The 17,915-nt window shown below is 37.4% G+C and overlaps 1 protein-coding gene across 1 annotated transcript; it reads left to right on the top strand.

Moving 5' to 3' along the window:
* Nucleotides 1-2,921: 2,921 nt before the first annotated feature.
* On the top strand, nt 2,922-16,459 carry LOC149014385 (cyclin-T1-3-like). Its single transcript, XM_089155105.1, has 7 exons — nt 2,922-3,246; nt 6,486-6,820; nt 7,227-7,308; nt 8,179-8,313; nt 8,389-8,564; nt 8,676-8,827; nt 14,703-16,459. The coding sequence occupies exons 2-7, from the start codon at nt 6,582-6,584 to the stop codon at nt 15,275-15,277; spliced, it is 1,359 nt and encodes a 452-aa protein (XP_089011231.1). The 5' UTR covers nt 2,922-3,246; nt 6,486-6,581; the 3' UTR covers nt 15,278-16,459.
* Nucleotides 16,460-17,915: the final 1,456 nt, after the last annotated feature.

The following is a 17,915-nucleotide window of genomic DNA, read 5'->3' on the forward strand; positions in this document are numbered from 1 at the left end:
AGATAATGATATTTATTTACTTTTCAGTGCACATTACAAAACACAGATAAGTTTGACTAGTTTTTTAATCCTTTAAGCTAGGCAAGGCGTGGCTCTTCTCTGGTCGATTGGAAGTACTGGTGAGACAAAATAGAGTGGAGAGCTAGGTGGGATTCAATAGGTCCACCCACACTTAATTTGGTGAGATTGCTGGCTCAAATTTGGATGAAAAGCATTCTTATCTCTTTATAGATTTGCAAATTAATATGAAATTGAAGGAGTGAGTGGATTCCATCCTTATACCTCTAAAGAAGATTAACTCATCCCTATTTTGTCTCCAAAGCACTTTCAAAACATTGGAGAGTGTTGTGTTTCTCACTGCCTCTTGATGCGAAAGAAAGGTCTCTTGATTTGTTTTGATTAAGAAATACAATTTAGATATTTTATGCTTGGAGACATTGGATTTTTTTTCATTTATTTTTGAAAATAATAATTTCCATTAAATATTTATTGCATGGGTGGAATTTTATAGGGATCTTGCTTGGGTAGTGCTCTAATGTGGTGGTGTCTACCTCAAATGCACGCCATGTGAATTTTATTAAGTTCTAGCTGCTTGAAACTCCATGTGTACGTATAATCAACTTAAGTAAAGGAAGAAAAAAAAACATAAATTTTTCTTAGAATGAACTAAACTATGTTTTGAGCAGCTGAGATTTAATAGAGTCCACGTGATGTACATTTGATGGTGGACATCCCAAGCACCACCACGTTAGACTGATTATATGTCTTCACCTTTCCTCTTGAAATATGGTTTGGTTTCTAGTTTCAGAAAATCAGTTGTACCAAAATAAAGAGCTCAACAAAGATGGGCCTAGGGTTTTAGAAAATACGTACCTGGCCTGACACAGCCCATGTTACACCTCCAGAAAATCTTGCCCTACAAATTTTCTTTTTTGGGTAGAAGAGAGAAGGGTTGTTAGGTTTCAGAATCATCGACTCTGATTTGAGAAAAACTCAAATCTCAAAGAGGGGCAACCACCCTCAGAACACCCCATCTCCCTGAACGAGCCTCATGCTTGAACTAATGCCATGTAGAAAAGTATAAGATCATATTCTAGCTCTGATGCCATGTAGAAAAAAGTATGATCATTCAAGTCAAGAAAGGATTACAATGATTGAATGACTACATATAGAACACAAGGCCCTGTGGGCAAGTAATAGATTTTTATGTGACAGATAACATGCAGATGACAATATTCCAGTCTTACCTTAGGCTGGGTTGGACATGGGGCTGAGTCCTTGGAATCTTGGTTGGGCCTGGGTCTTTAAAATCAGCTCCATCTTAGCCCAGCCCAGTTGCATTAAAGGGAAAAGAAAATAACCTATTTACTAGAATCATATTCCTTCAAGGTAATTTAGCTTTTGGATTCATGCTGTGCTGAGAGGAGCAGGTCTAAGCGCTAAACTCAGCTTCTTAACTGATGGTAATGGTCGAGTTTGTTTTGTCTACATTGGATGGGTTGCGAACAAGGTTGCTGACTGAATGTTGAAGATGTTGTTAGATTCTATGCTTTCTTAGATTTTTTCTGGATGCTCCTCTAGGTTTGGAGGAGATATTAATGGCGGATCAAGAAGTTTCTGCTACCTAGTTGTTTCTTTTTTTTTTTTTTTTTTTTTTTCTTTTTGGGTCTAACCCGTGATTGTACTTAGAGAAAGAAAGAAAACTCCTATATATTTTTTTGATAGACCTTTTAACTCCTTTATGGCTATTTTACCATACATTTGCTTGCTTCAAAATTATCTCTTTGCACGCCACGTGGAGGTGAAGCTTAGGTTACCAATGACCAACATGGAAGCTGTGATTAGAAAAAATGAAGATGCCGAGGATTAAGTAAAAAATAATTTTTTGGAAAAAAAAAAAAAAAACACTCATATTAAACTCTCGAACCTAAATCTCCTAGAGGCAAGAAAAAGGGAACCCCACCAGATAACCCTAGTCAAAGAAAAAAGCCAAAGCTCCACGAAGCAGATAGTCTGCAAACATATTATTTGATCAAGGGATTTGGCAAAAAACTAAACACGAAAAGAATGAACTCAACTTCAATATCCTATGAACAATGGTGTTACTTGTCCAATCCATAGGATTGGACATGCCCTTGAAGAACATGAACTGTTGCTTGATAGTCAGAGCTGATGAGAAGCTATGACACACCAGCAGGGCTAGCAACAAAGATACCATATGGTATGACATCCAGTTCTTCCGCCCTAGCAAGGAGGGCCAAGTCACTTTCAGGCATGACTAGTTGGTCTTTATCCACTCTCTGGCTTCAGAATCTTTGTAACTCTGTTTCCTCGGCTTTGCCTTAATAAATTCGTCTAGTTTACCAAAAAAAAAAAAAAAGGTTCTTCCGCCATAGCTAACATAACCCTGCAAGCTGTAAACTTTGCGACAATGAAGTTACCATTCGAGTCCCACAAGATGATGCCTTTGCCACCTTCTGAACTGTCCTTATCTCAAGCACCATTCACGTACATCTGAAACATCTCTCAATCCTCACAAGCATCCCGATCCAAAGGATTAGCAAACATCCTAAATTCGATTGAAGCAATGCAATATTGTTGAAAATGCATTTAATGTATATGATGACTAACAGAAGGACTCACTCCTCCAAAAACCCATAGGTTATCTGTTAAGCTGTTATTTCTTTTAGTGAAAATTTTGGTAAATCTTTCTCAATAATAGTTACTTCAGGTCTATAAAACACAATATGTTTTTACCTATTTTTTGCAAATCTTTTCTTTATAAGGCTAAGATTTTTTTTAAATGCGGTCCACAAGAGTTGAACCTAGCACCTCTCTACTAAGAAATATGGAACTTATCATTCAACCAACCCGATAAATTTAAAAAATTTCAACCCAATCTGCAACGCAGCTGCAAAAGTTTAATTTGTTGTGGGCGTTTCGGTTGTCGAGGGTTACACGGTCCGGCCGTAAGCGAACGCCACTGCTGGAAACTGGCCCGCCTAAACCAACATTCTTCACATATCAAATCAATAATTTGCAAAACGGGAGAAGAGGAGAAATAAGGCAAAGCTAAGTGCGCGGTGCTTCCACCTTCCGATCAAAGGGAATTGTCGCGGTTGTGATTTCATCGAAGTCAAGTCAACATAATTTCTTATTTATTTAGGGTTTATCATCAATAATTGTTCACCCCAAGCGGTGCCAGAAGACTTCAATCTCATTCTTGTTTGTGTCTGCGTGCTTCAGGTTCGTATTTTCTTCATCCTGATAATGGATGTCTCGAATTTGTAAAAAACTGTTAGTGGAATGAAATCTTATGTGTGTTATAGAAATTTGTTGATATTTTTCTTCCGTTAAAATGTTTACTTCGAATTTCCATCTATGCTGCGACGTATTTCGGTATTGTGAAAAGATAGATCTCTTTTTAATTTAAGGATCATAAATAGCTGTTTAATTGGGGTTAATTGATCCCTGCAATTGTTTCTTGTTGTCGAGTTGTGTGTCAGTTAGGTTTTGCTTAATTTTTACTTTCGTATATTTTTCACCCAAAAAAAAAAAAGAACGAAAGAACTCAGTTGCGTGTGTTTGTTTTTGTTCTGGTTTCCGACCTCGTAAGAGCGAGTTATGCGAGAGATTCTCCGTAGTTTTTGTGAGAGCGATCTTAGCATGAGTTAAACTCTTTCGAGTTCCAGCTGACCGAACTGTTTCGAAGGGTATACCAAAAAAAAAAAGGAACTGTTTCGAAGGGGGTAATGCCGCCTGTTGGTTTGCCTTTGTAAGGGATCGGAGTTGTAGGGTATTAAGACACATCTAACTGTGTGTGCGTGGAGCATTAGTTTTGTCCTCATTATTGTGCATGAACTTGATTTTTGTTGTTGGCCAACAAGACGCTTCTAGGGTTGGTGCCAAATTTTGCTTGTCAAATCTATATTTCAATGCGGGTCATTCCTCACACCAAAGGTCATAAAACAAAAGCTATTCCTACTCAGCTTCTACTAATCTAATGGCTGAAAGTTTTGGAGCACGCTACCTGATTTGATGTGGAACCAACAAATATTTGGTGAAGCAGAACAACCTCAGCTGAAATTAGCTATAATATTATTGGGTTGTTTTGGTGTGGGATTTTGAAATGTCATGCTTCCTAAACTTTCTATGTTTTCTGACTGACGTTTACTGCACGAGACTTTGTTATCTACTCTCATTTTTATACATGTTCCTTGCTCTTGTTTATGGTTATTATAATTGATAAATTGTTGGTTGTCTTTGCTTTCTTGCTTCTGCGTTGTACATTGAGTGACTGTATTTCATGCCAGCTGACATTTTATGGTATGAGCATGCAAGCTTTTTTTAAATCAAGTTGTTCTCATTTGGGATGTGTTGTAGTGGTTAAAGTTCCACAGAGTGACTGCAAAGACTTGGGCTCGAAGTCCCTCTGGCTCAGTTTTCTGGGCTCGAAGCCCCAGTTGGCTCATTTTTCTCGTATGAGGAAACAAATTATATGAATTCCATGTAACGCCTTCTTCAAGGAAAAGTAATCTATGGCTGATTAGGGACTCAAACTAAAACCATGTTAACTTTCCATGTAGCACATACGATTTTGAAACTCATGAAATAGCAATTTTCCAGAACTAATAACTATTGAAAATGCAACTATTGGATTTAGGTTGGAGAAACCAGAAAAAGGGGGCATACCCAATGCTTGAGGCTCCACCACTGTGGGTATGAGTAGGCTCAAGATGTATGCAACCTTACCCTTGTTTTCACAGAGAGTATGTTTCTAAAGTGGAGCCCTTGACCACTTTGTCACAATGGAGGAACTTTACTGTTGCATAAAGTACCAGCCTCTATGTATGAAATAGAAACTGGAAACTAGAACTGGAAACATGGAATGGGATGAGAAAGTAACTGAAATAGATGGTTCTGATATGGAATGGGATGAGAAAGTAACTGAAATTGATGATTCTGATATGGAATGGGATGAGCAAGTAACTGAAATAGATGGTTCTGATTTTAGTATCTGTTGGGACATGAATAGAAACATAAAATAGATTTACTAAGAAACAGTGAATTATGGTAAGAAACGGTGAATTATGTTTAGAAACTAATGGAAAAATAGCAAGAAACGGTAAAAATATTACTGTAACAGCATCAAGGAATAAACAATAATAAACCTATGAACTACCAAGATAACACGTGATCAATGGGAAAAGAAGACGGTGAGCTCGACACTGGAATCTGCTTCAAAAGCTTGGTCGGCTAAAGGTGGAAAAGATGATAGAAAATCAAGGATTGAAGAAGGGTATGAACTTGGCCAGCCCAAAGTTGTCTAATATCTTACTAGTCTAATTCGGCGTCCTACCGGTTTCTCTCTCTCTCTCTCTTCCGCCTAGCCGCTTGAACAGGAAATAAGAAAAAGGCGTTCTCAATGCACGAGGCTCTCGCCACTGCGGGATCTGGGAGAGAACTATTGAGGGAGGAAGCAAGAATTAGATGTTCATACAAAGAAACCAGAAGGGAAGCAACTCAGATCTTACTGTAGCCACAATCCAGATTAACAACTGACTAACCCACGGCCATTGTAAGATATGACCTCTAATCTTACAGGTGATGTACATATACCTGGTCTGTGGGTACCATCCTGAAACAGTGCAGCAGTCTTATTATTGGCCCCACCGAGGAAGGACGATTTAGAAGATCATAGGTAAATCAGCTGGAGGTGAGGGGGATTGATTTTATTGTAATTCTGTAACCAAACTATCGACTTAGAGATCGGGCTGCAGGGCACAACATATATACCCGCAACTGTGGATAAGGACGAAGGTAATCTCACTATGTATGGTCATACTAAAAAAGGGAATAGAGGGAAGTAAAGAAGAAAAGGAAGGAGGAACAGGACAGGAATACAAGAAGGAAATCTCGGAAGAACTGAAGAGGAGTAGAAGAGAAGAATTTTACCAAAAATTTTAATTTATTGTTTGGGGTGAGCAGGGGTTGGGGAGGGTGGGAAGAGAAGAGCAGAAGAAACCTATGCCCAGCCAACAGGCTGCCTAAGCCATGCATGCATACTTAACCTTAAAACTTCATATTTCATTCTAGATATTCTCTGTTGTATTGCAAAAATCAAGGAAAATGGAACTTGTAACTCTCAAATCGTGTATACCCACTATTCCAATTTATAAACTTCCATAAGAAATTACAAAATATCCATAATGGCTTGGGTAGGGTTGGTCTAATGATGAACTGAACCATTGTCTCTGCTTCTTTCCACCTTTGGTTTGCATCTGTTGTGTTCATATCTCATAAACCACAACTATATAATTCCTGGATATTTATTCTGTTAGCTTTACTGTTGTCTGTTCCACAATTGGATTACAATATCCTTCTAGCTTACCTCTATTCTGCAGTTTTAAGTTCGTGGACGTCAAATGTAATTGTTATGCTGGCTATTCTATTTTAAATGCTTACACATCCCTTTCCTTTAACAGGAAGCTGGTTGGTGCCTCACAATTGAATCTAGGTTGATGAAGATTGGTTGGCAATTCTAGGTTATATATTTATTTTATTGAGAAGAGAAGGTAATTATGGCAGAACAATGGTCAGGGAATCTTTGTCAGCGTGGGATTATGGGAAATGAAGCTGATTCTGTGATCCAGAATACATCAGAAGCGCTTTACTGCTCTACACCCAAGTGGTACTTCAGTAGACAAGAAATAGAAGAGTGTTCTCCATCTAGGGTGGACGGAATTGATTATAATAAAGAAAGTCAACTCCGCAAGTCTTACTGCTCATTTATTCAGGAAGTGGGCATAAAGCTTAGAGTGTAAGGCCACAAGCCTCTTCCATTTAGTTATGCATGGAATCACCTATGCTATTTGGCTAGTTTAAGCAACAAATACTAACCCCACCTCCCCACCCCAATAAAAAAGAAAGAAAGAAAAACAATCAGATAACCTTTTCCTACACTGAAAAACTGAACTTCACTTGATATTAATGATTTAATTTTTTTTCTCTATTGGACTTAAATATTTTGGAATTGCCCTGAGGCACTGTTTGACTGCCTTCTGCAATGTTAAAGGTTGTATACCATCCAAAAGTCTGCAATTATCTTGTCCTATTTTCCTTTTTTGTTAAACTTTTCTTCCAGTTTCTGGCATTATTTATCAGTTAGATGTTCTGCACTAGCACTAAGTGCTAAAGGATCTAATGAATGATGGCTTTTATTGCAGACCCCAATTAACAATTGCCACAGGGATGATTTTATGCCATCGGTTTTATATGCACCAGTCTCATGCAAAGAATGAATGGCAGGTGCATGTTACACATCTCAGTTCTCTTTTATACAGTAATTTTGTCTTTTAGTGCTTAGGACATCCTCCTCATCCCTCATTTTATTACATCTTTGTTGGTAAAATGAATTATAACAGGCTAGTCTTAGATAGAGTTCATACATTTACCTCAGGTTGAAATACATGTCAGACCCTGTAGGCTGTGGAAATGCACATAATGCATCCATTATGACGAATCTGAAATGCAGCCTGCAGCCAAAAAAGCTCAATCCAAATAAGATGCAAGTACTTACCTAAAAAACAGTGTGTAATGTATAATCTTGTCTCATTGCAGCATTCTGATTGTCTAAGTATGCAAGATAATAAGTTACCATAATAAATCATGAAATAAACATTTCTACGTACTAACTTTAAAAAATTGTTTTTGTTACTTGACTGGATATTGGGTTCTTAAACTGATTTTCCTATGAAAGTGGGGATACAGAAACTCAAGGAAATGAGGTTTTTTTAGTGGCGGTTGGGGACTTTTTTTTTTTGGGGGGGGGGGGGGTTCAGAGAGTGTAGAGTTTTGGTGAATGGATCAGTCTATTTATACTTTAGAGACCAGTAGATTGTCTTGTGGGATGATGTGTATGTTGCATTAAAACATATGATTCTGATTGTGTTTGCTTGTTTTATTGCTGTAGTTATGCTGATTTTAATTGTTTTTTGCATTCCCTTTAATCCTATGTTATTACACATGCCCTACCAATACAAACAAAGCTGCTTGTGGACCTCAGGGTGGAAAGAAAAAGGGATGATTTTTATTACTGTTTCCTTCAACCCAAATGTGTTGATCTCCCATGCCCTAAACTGACAGTGCTCCCTCCCTCTCTCCCTGTCTCTCTCTCAGACAATTGCTTCAGCATGCATCTTTCTTGCAAGCAAGGTTGAAGAAACACCGAGGTCGCTAAAGGATGTCGTTGTTGTGGCTTATGAGATAATCAACAAGAGAGATCCTGAGTCTGTACAAAGAATTAAACAGAAGGTGGGTGATGTGTTCTTCTACCTTCAAATGTCTCTCGTGTAGCTTAGAGTGGCTTATGCTTCCTATTTTGTACAGGAAGTTTTTGAGAAGCAGAAAGAACAAATTGTAATAGGGGAGAGACTTGTACTTAGAACTGTTGCATTTGATCTCAATATCCAACATCCATACAAGCCACTTGTTGCAGCTTTAAAGAGATTAAAGATTTCCGATAATGACATTGTAAAAGTGGCATGGAATTTTGTGAATGATTGGTAATTTTTTTTCTTTCTTTCTTTATTATTATTATTAGTAGTATTCATTTATTTATCACTATCTTGCTGGTCATTTGAACATCTAAAAATTAATTGTTACTGGACATATAGGCTTTGGACAGCGTTGTGCCTGCAACATAAACCGCATTACATAGCAGCTGGTTCGTTGTTCCTTGCTGCGAAATTTCATAAAGTAAAGCTGTCTCCAGTGAAAGAGAAAGCCTGGTGGCTGGAGTTTGATGTTGCACCTCTTCGCTTAGAAGGTGTGGTCTATAAAGTCCTTCTATTTAACTTACCTTTTATTTTATTTTATTTCGTCGGAAGCAGATATATTCTTATTATAGATCATGATTCTGGAATTGAACTTCTTAGAATGTATCACAAAGATATTAATGTGTTAGACTGTAACTCTGTAAGTCAGAGTGAGATTTACTAGAGCTATGGTGGTATATGTGATCTCGTGAAGTGACCTGCTGGCATGGACATACAGATCTTGGTACATTGGGTCTACCCTTCATTTGCTAGTATACCAGTTGGTGTTTTTTTTTGTTTACCATCTATGTTGTGTGTTGAATTCTGTGTTTTCACGAGTTTTTTTTAATGTAGATAACTGTAAATGGCCAACCTGGCCTAACATGTCTGTTATATTGCATTTAACTATTGATTGAATACTTGGGACGTAATACAAGTAATTGGAATGTAGAGGTAGGTTATAGGATATTCAATTAATTTATTTTAACAGGTCAAAGAAAGTTGCTGGATTGGTAAGTGTGGCCATTGAGAGGAGGAGATTTTAGGGCATCAGAATCAATTGTAGGATTAAGAAGGAATGTTTATTTGAGGAACAATGGTGGTTCAAGAACAACTCCAAAACCCTTATGGTGCAGGTTCAGTACCAAAATTGGCTTATTTTCCTTTGAAATCAACATAGGGATGATAGACGCAGCTGTTGAGCCTACGTATGAAAATAGGTGAATTAATTAGTTTAATTGGTCGAATCATGTAAACCTTGTCCAACTTGAGTTATGAGGGCAGAGTAGTCTTGTATTTTTTTATTTCAATTTAATGTGTCCTAGTCTAAGACTCTAAGTCAATTGGTTTCATTTTTGAGTTAGAGTACATCTTGGAGTCCAAACTCCGCTAGCGTTTTGCTGCTGGTCCCAAGCCCGGGTGAAGGAGGAGGGTTGGTGCATCAGGTCGGCAACCGACACCGGAAAAAAACTAGCCAAATCCTTTTTCATAGATTTGACCTTATATGTTTGACACTATGCTAGGGCATTCCTTGACAAAATTAGTGACGCACTACACTATGGCCCGGGTGTAGTGATAAGTGGGAAAGTGCTAGGGTGTCCCCTATAAGCGACGCGTCGTATCGGCGCCTAGATGCAGTCATAAGTAGGCAAGGGTTCCTGTGCCATGGATGATTGCGGGTAAAGAAGCTAGTTCAAAAACTTAGGATTAGATTGACATCTTGAAATATAGGATCTTTAATAGGTAAGAGCTTAGAATTGATAAATGTTATGAGGAAAAGAAGGATTAATAGAGCTTGCATTCAAGAGACTAGATGGAAGGGTAAAAAAAGGCTAAAGAGTTGGATGACTTTAAACTTTGGTATACTAGTGATAAAACTAATAAAAATGGAGTAGGTATAATAGTGGATAAAGATTTTAAGAATGATGTGGTGGATGTTAAAAAGAGTGGGTGATAGGATTATTGCTATCTAGCTTGTAATGGAGAAAGAGATTGTAAATATAATTTGTGCATATGCACCTCAAGTAGGATTGGATGAAAATCTAAAGTTAGAATTTTGGAAAAATATGGATGGGTTAATGCAAGGAATTCGTCAAGGAGAAATGATTATCATAGGAAGTGATCTAAATGGACATATTGGAAAATATCAAAGAGGCTATGACAGTAGTATACATGGAGGATATGGTTTTGGAGAGAGGAATGAAGAAGGGATTTCAATTTTAGATTTTGCTGTTGCTTTTGATTATTTATTGTAAATACTTACTTCAAAAAGTGAGAGGAACATTTAATTACCTTTAAAAATGGACATCATAGAAGCCAAATAGATTTCTTCCTAACTAGAATGACTGATAGATTGTTGTGCAAGGATTGCAAGATGATACCAGGGGAAAACTTAACTGCACAACATAGACTTTTGTGGTTTTGGAAATGTGCCTAACCCCAAAAAGTCATAAAAGGTGCAAGGTTAACTATCCCATGATAAGATGGTGGAACTTGAAATCCTTCGCTAATGAAGTAGTCAAACAAGAAAATTGGGATTTTGAGGGGGACACTAATGTGATGTGGAATGAGATGGCTGTGTGTATCAAGAAGGGGACTAAGATATCCTATGTGAATTAAAAGGAAGACTCCATTCGTATAGAGAGACTTGGTGGTGGGATAATGAGGTTCAAACTGCCATTAGGAATAAGAAAGCTAGTTTTAAGGCATGACAAATAACTAAGGATGTTGAAGATCTTTAAAGGTTGCCTAGAAATGAAGCTAAGAAAATTATAGGAAAAGCAAGGGAGAAGAAGTATGAAGAGTTATACAATAAGTTGGGCACGAAGGAAGGGGAAAAATATATTTTATAAGATAGCTAAAATAAGGGATACGAAGAATACAGATCTTGATCATGTTAGATGTATTAAAAATGGAGATGATAAAGTACTAGTATGTGATGAAGACATTAAGAAAAGGAAATCTATTTTTCTAGTCTACTAGACGAGTATGCTTCAAGTACTTGTGAATTGGATGATTACACCATTCACCAAGGCACCAATTTTCAAACATACTTTGAGAATTTCGATGTCCGAAATAAAAGAAACACTAAGGAGGATGAAACTAGGCATAGCACATGGTCCTGATGAAATCCCAATAAAAGTATGGAAGAGCTTAGGAACCTGTAGGCTAGTTTGGTGGACTAAGTTGTTTAATAAGATTATGAGCACATGGAGAATGCCAGATGAATGGAGGAGAAGCATCGTGGTTCCAATTTATAAAAATAAATGAGATATTCAAAGCTGTAATAGCTATAGGGGCATTAAACTGTGAGCCATACTATAAAATTATGGGATAAGAGTAATTGAACCATGTTTGATATAGTTAATCACAATTATGGAGAACCAGTTTGGGTTTATGCTGGGAAGATCTACAACGGAAGCTATTAACCTAATTGGGAGACTTATGGAAAAGTATAGAGAGTGTAGGAAAGACCTTTATATGGTATTTATTGACCTAAAAAAAACTTATAATAGAGTTCCTAGAGTGTTTTGGCAAATACTAGAGAAAAGAAGTGTTGCAAGTAAATATATAGACATAGTTAATGATATGTATGATGGTTCAATGACAAGTGTAAGAATAGTGGGGAGGGGGGGACAAAGTAATGAATTCCTGTTGAAAACACACATCACAACAATTCCCAATTATAGTTGCATCACCCATTTATTGGTCCTCAGACTTTGTAGCAGCAAGATTGTAAGATCCTTGAACTTTCATTAACATGCTTGATCTTGGCTTCTTAATCCTGGTAATGAGAAAGAGTGTCTAAAAATTAAATGGGAGACTATGGCTGGTGCTAGGGTTTGCTGCAACATGAACCCTAGTGCTGGCTAAATTAAGAAGAATGAGATCAGGTGGAAGCTAGGAGAGAAAATGGAGGGGAAAACCCTGAATGCAAGAAAACCCTGAATCTAGTGAAGAGAAAGTGTAAATCCCAAAATCACCTGCAGAAGAAACCTTTCTTCCTTCTATAGCCGTCCCCAATGCACTGCATCCACTGTGACTAAGTGGTCACAGGTTCAAAACTGGAAACAGCCTCTTTGCTAAAGCTAGGGGTATGTCTGTGTACATTATTACCCTCCCCAATTCTCAGACCCTGCAGTGGCATAAACAATGTGCTGATGCAGTTTAGAATGTCCAAATTAATCAATTTGGTTTTGGAATACTTTATTTTGGCCCATGGGCGGCATCTATAGAAACTAGGCCTCTTAATTTCGTTTATTGATTTAATGAACCTAATTTAAAAGCCCATAAAAGTGTGATTAATGCTAGTACACGGGATTAGTAGTTAAAGCCAGAGAGTTAGATTAGGATACTTGATGAAATTCTGTTTCTATTTTATTTACATTATTGAGTCTTTTAGAGTGATTAGGTGTCTTTCTTTTAGTCAAATTAGGAATTTGAAATGATATTGTATATGTAATGCATCCCCATCAACTAGTGATGATTTAATTTATGGATATGACTTTTTATAAGAATTTTGGTTCTGTTGAGCAATGCATATGCTTTGCTAGCCTGATTCTCATTTTTATTCTTCTCTGTTTTTCCCCCTATTGTTCAAGCTGCTGTTCAAGAATAGCTTCAACAACAATAAGTTCAAACTTCCCAACCCCAATTCTTCTTCAGATCTTATAATTCCCAAGTCCTATTACCCCTTTTTTTCTTTCTATTTTCGTACTCCTTGAGAAACCGACATCTCAAACTTAGATCTACACCAATGTAACCATTAAAATTATCCAAACTTTAGGATCATATCCATGCAACATTACTGAAGTTCTGTCGAAGTTTCATCCCCATTCAATTACTATAATCTATGCTCTCATATACCCCCAATCAACTAACACAAAATCCTGAAACTATTTAACTTTTTTGAATTGAGATCCTCGAAGCCTGGCCCCTAGTTAATCCTATAGTTGAGACCATTGCATTGATCCCCATAGCCATATGCATGATAGGAGATACCTGAGAGATCATGTGCAGATTAACTGTATGTTGGTGGTTCTGGACAATGGAGATCTATTTACCTTTGCACAAGTCCCCTGGACTTTACACAGTTTTGGGTGTCTGATTAAACCCAGGAATTATTTACAGTGGCCCTAGAACTTATGGGTTTAATTGGTGACAAAATTGGGGTGTCTACACTATTTCTGGTTTTCTGATTCTGTTTTTCAGTTCTTCTGGCTTTTCTAGAAATCAGTTTGTATTTCTGAATGCTCGTATATTGATTGGCTCCAAAACTCTGCAACCTATTAGATTTTATTAGTGTGCTTGTACACTATTACTCTGCAGCAGTCTAGTAATTGAGATCTAACTGTTGGATGGAAACCAGATTTTGAGGACTTAGTTCACCTCCTGGTTGCTACTTGGAAAGAATATTTGTGCATTGGGTTGATATAAAGTCTTCTGAGATATTGAATCTTTTATTCTGGTTCTAGTTCTGTTTTATCTTGGAATCATAACTTTAACACTTCAGAAGGCCGAGGATCCGATTACTGTTTTCTCTTTATGATCTTGGTCTGTATAATTCGGTTCGTGGTGGTTCTTATGTTCTTAAACTTAAAATCTGAATTCAGTTAATCATTGTCAAGTTCTGTTTCCAAAATCAGCATTTAAAATTGCAATTACGCCTATCTAAAGGACTCCTTCCCAGAGTAAGTTCTTCTGAAACATTCAATTATATATTTTATAGTTTCCCACCAGGGGCAGTTGAATTACTTGAATTCATGTCTTTTAATTTTGAGTTGTTGGCCTTTAAAACTGAGCCACCTTGAATCTGATTGAAATTCTGTCCTCATAACTATCACCTGGATCTGATTCTTTACCCCCTTTTGAAAAATCTGGTTTTCCAATTGGTTTTACAGAATCCTATTCCTGGGTCCTCAATTTCTTTGTGTGTTTGAATCAAATTATGGTTCCTGTCAGACTGATATTCTAATTGTATTAATGGAGAAAACTGACTGAAGAGATATCCGTTTTGAATGCTTAATCAATGAATGAGTGGAAACTTCTAGTAATCTTTAGTTGGGAATTAACTCAATAACTAGAAAGAGAAAAATGATATATGGAGAGAGAAGTCAAGAAGGAGAATTACACGACAATGTAGAAGAGATAGACAGTTGCCTCCATTCCTTTGGTTATTTTGTTCTTATTCCATATCAATGTGACAGAAAAACTGCAACCCCCACCCCCAAATAACCCAAAAAAAAAAAAAGACTGCTTGTGCAGAAGCCTTCTGAATCGGGTTTGCCCTTTTCACCCAATATTAATTTAATTTCAACATTTTAATCCATCAAGCAGTTTGCTTTTTCTTTGGTGTACTCTCATTTTTCTTGTCTCAAATTCTTCCAGCGGTTATCCAGCAGATGCTTGGATTGTTGGAGCAGAAAAGAAAACCATTGACTCCTCTGGGGGGTGAGAAGGCCATTGATGCTGCAGTTGTTGAAAAGTCTGTTTCATGCAGTCCACAATCTTGTGTTCTAAGTGTGTCGGTTGGAGGTTCTGTTTCAAGTCATGGTTTTGATCGAGATGTTGATGGACATGACATGTGTACCAGTATGAAAGATACTGATTGCTCTGTTGCTGGAAAAGGGGAACTATCACAGTGCCGGACAAGTGACTGTGGGAGCATGAGCAGTGTCGTTGAAGATGGGAATACACCTGAAATGGGTGAGGTTCAGGCAACAGTACCAGAGTCAGATCAGGTATCAAGTTGTCAGGTGGTCTCTATTGACGTTGGCCTCAGTGATTTTGAGAAGGTTCGCATTAGAGAGGCACTAAAGAGGAGGAGATGTGATAGAGCTAGGAGGGTGGCTGTGGTAGCGGTTAATGATAATGATAATGATGCTTGGATAGAAAGAGAACTAGAAAATGGTGTAGAGGTGGATTATGCATCTGCAGAAAGAAGGCAGAAGTTGGCATCATGAAGTTTACCTTTGAACTGGTGCTCAAGTTAATAATTGAAGAATCTCCCTACCTGTCTTAATTATAAGGGAGGGGAAATAGTTATTGAGATCGTCGACTGAAACTCTATTAAAATAGTTATTGAGATCACCGGTTGGACTATCTGGTTGGGATACTGGACTTCATCTACTATGTCTGTGAAACATTTGTGGGTGAGTTTTGCAGCTGATTCCTTTCTTGTAATTTCCTCTTTGTGTGGACTCTGCATCTGCAGAAAGGAGACAGAAGTTGGAATTATTAAGGTTTGCCTCCTAACTGATTCTCAAATTAATTATTCAGGAGTCTCTTTACCTATCATAGATTTTTGTTTTGTTTTGTTGTTGTGGTGGTTGGGGGGGGGGGGGGTTGGTTATTCAAATCATCAACTGGATACTCAATTTATACTGGAGTTCATCTGTGAAGTTGGGGTGGGTTTTGGATCTGTCCTTTTAAATCTGCAATTTTGTGTCTATTTCCCTTAGCATTTTAGTCTTTGTTGTTCATAGTTGTACATTTTATGACTTTTTTAACTTTTTTTTTTTCTTTCCGGGATGAATGTGTAAATTATTTTTATTCATTGTATCGTTAAAACTATTTGCTTTTTGATGAAAGCTCTTTCACCTACTCCTGTTCTTTCAAATTTATATGTATTAACATAGGTTGTTTAAGTAATTGATTTCTTGGGACTAGTGGTGTTTATTTCAGCCAGTTTTGTATCTGGTGTTTATTTTTACTTCTAATCGGTGGCTTCTCAAATCTACTCATCTGAAACTTCCAAAAATCCCCTACTCCTAGTAGATGGTGTGTTTCTTGGTGCGTGGAAGTTTTCTGATCTGTTATTTGATGTGTACATCTACTCGCTAGACGTCGTACTATAAACTGTACCATTCAATCTGAATGAAACCCCTATTGAGGTAAAGCCATTTTTAGGGAGTTTAAAAACCATTGTCAACTTTCTGCTTCTTCACCTTCACCTTCACCTTCCTCAAGGTGTTAACTTATTGGTGCAAATATTTTCTTTTTCTCACAACATGTATATTCCCAAAAGCTCGTTAAATCAAGGGGAGAAAATTCAAAAAGTTAAATAGTATCTGAGACATTTTCCAGCTACAATTTCCATTGCAGCATAGGTATAACAAGTGGTGTATTACACTAAAAGGCGCTTTGGGGGGGGGGGGGGGATGATATGGTAAGATCGCCTAAGGGAAATTCATAAAAGTTACCATATAACCAAGTCAGCCGGGCCCCTTGGTGGTGTGTTGTTATCCAAGACGCTACGAAATGGGAGCCTTTCCTCAGAATTATTATTAGAAATGGTCCAAATGAAGCAACAGGTCGATCATCCCTGATTATCTTCTGCATTGTCAATTGAACTATTGACATTTATGGATTATTACTTTTCTGATAGTCACATTCCTTGAAATCAATGGAGCAAATTAGAGGTGGAATTTTTAAAATTTTTTTTATGGATCTTTAGCTCAAATCGGCAGAGCGCTCAGACCATGAGTCGTCGTTCTCATGTTCTGAGGATGGTGGTTCAAATCCATCAAGATCCTTCTTATTTCTTTCTTGAGTCTCAACATATGCATGTATCATGTCATGATAGTTTTTCTCTCATGTCGGCATGTCTATCTATCTGATGAAACTGAGGCATGCATGCATGGACATGAATGGGGAACATAAACGACACCAAGTTGCAAAGAATGAATGTTAGATTAATATCCCTCAAGCTCAAGCTCTTTGCTTTGCTGGGCAGCTCAGCAGTCGACATTAGGACGGTTATGTGTGCATGTGTACTTTGTACAGGGAGGGAGGGAGAGCTGTAGATTCCTCAAAATAATAAAGAAATCTGTTTTTTTATTGTTTAGTGGGTCTATAAAGTAATAGACAGCCATGGACCCCTTGGCTTGGCCCTACTCCTCAGTGCTGGATTTCCATAATCTGGGCTTGGGAAAGCATATATTCTCAGCCTCCCTTTGCTTTGTCTTCTTCTCAAAACCACCTTTAAACCCTGTTCAACTTTAGACTCCCCTTTCAAGAATTCAAGGGCTTTTTGGCATGAACGAGACCCCTTTATATGATATCCATCAAGTTCTGGCATTTTGTTTTTAGGTATCATATCATAAACAAATGAGGAGAAAAATTAATTTACTACCACTAAGAGCACTTCATTACTTAATTAGTAAATCTAACTAAGCTTGCCCCCACGATTTAAATTTTACTCTAATAAAGGGAGGTCGGCGTTCCTATTCCTATAGCATAATATGGAGTAGTAGTCTGGTTTAGTTTACTTGTGGAACCTTCTCAATGACTCAATCCCTTCTCTCTTCTCCTAAAAAGAAGTGAAAGAACATGTTTTATCATTTTATGTCAGTATTAATTTAATATATCTTTTCAACCATCATTTGGATTAGTGAGAAGAATTTTCAAAAGGGTTTTTGTTTTGATTGAAAAGCCAGCAATCAGAAATGAGATTAAAGAGGTGTTTGACCCTAGGGTTGACTGGCTACTACATCACAAAAGTAAGGTCTATTTCTATGTCATGATGATGGTGATGGACCCAAAAGTCCTCAATGATACTTTGCTGGCTGGTAATATAAGGGGTTTTGAGGTTTCTGAAAA

The sequence above is a fragment of the Hakea prostrata genome, chromosome 5 (genome assembly GCF_041222555.1).
Source record: "Hakea prostrata isolate BN-2017 chromosome 5, UWA_Hpros_2, whole genome shotgun sequence".
Taxonomy (NCBI): Eukaryota; Viridiplantae; Streptophyta; class Magnoliopsida; order Proteales; family Proteaceae; genus Hakea; species Hakea prostrata.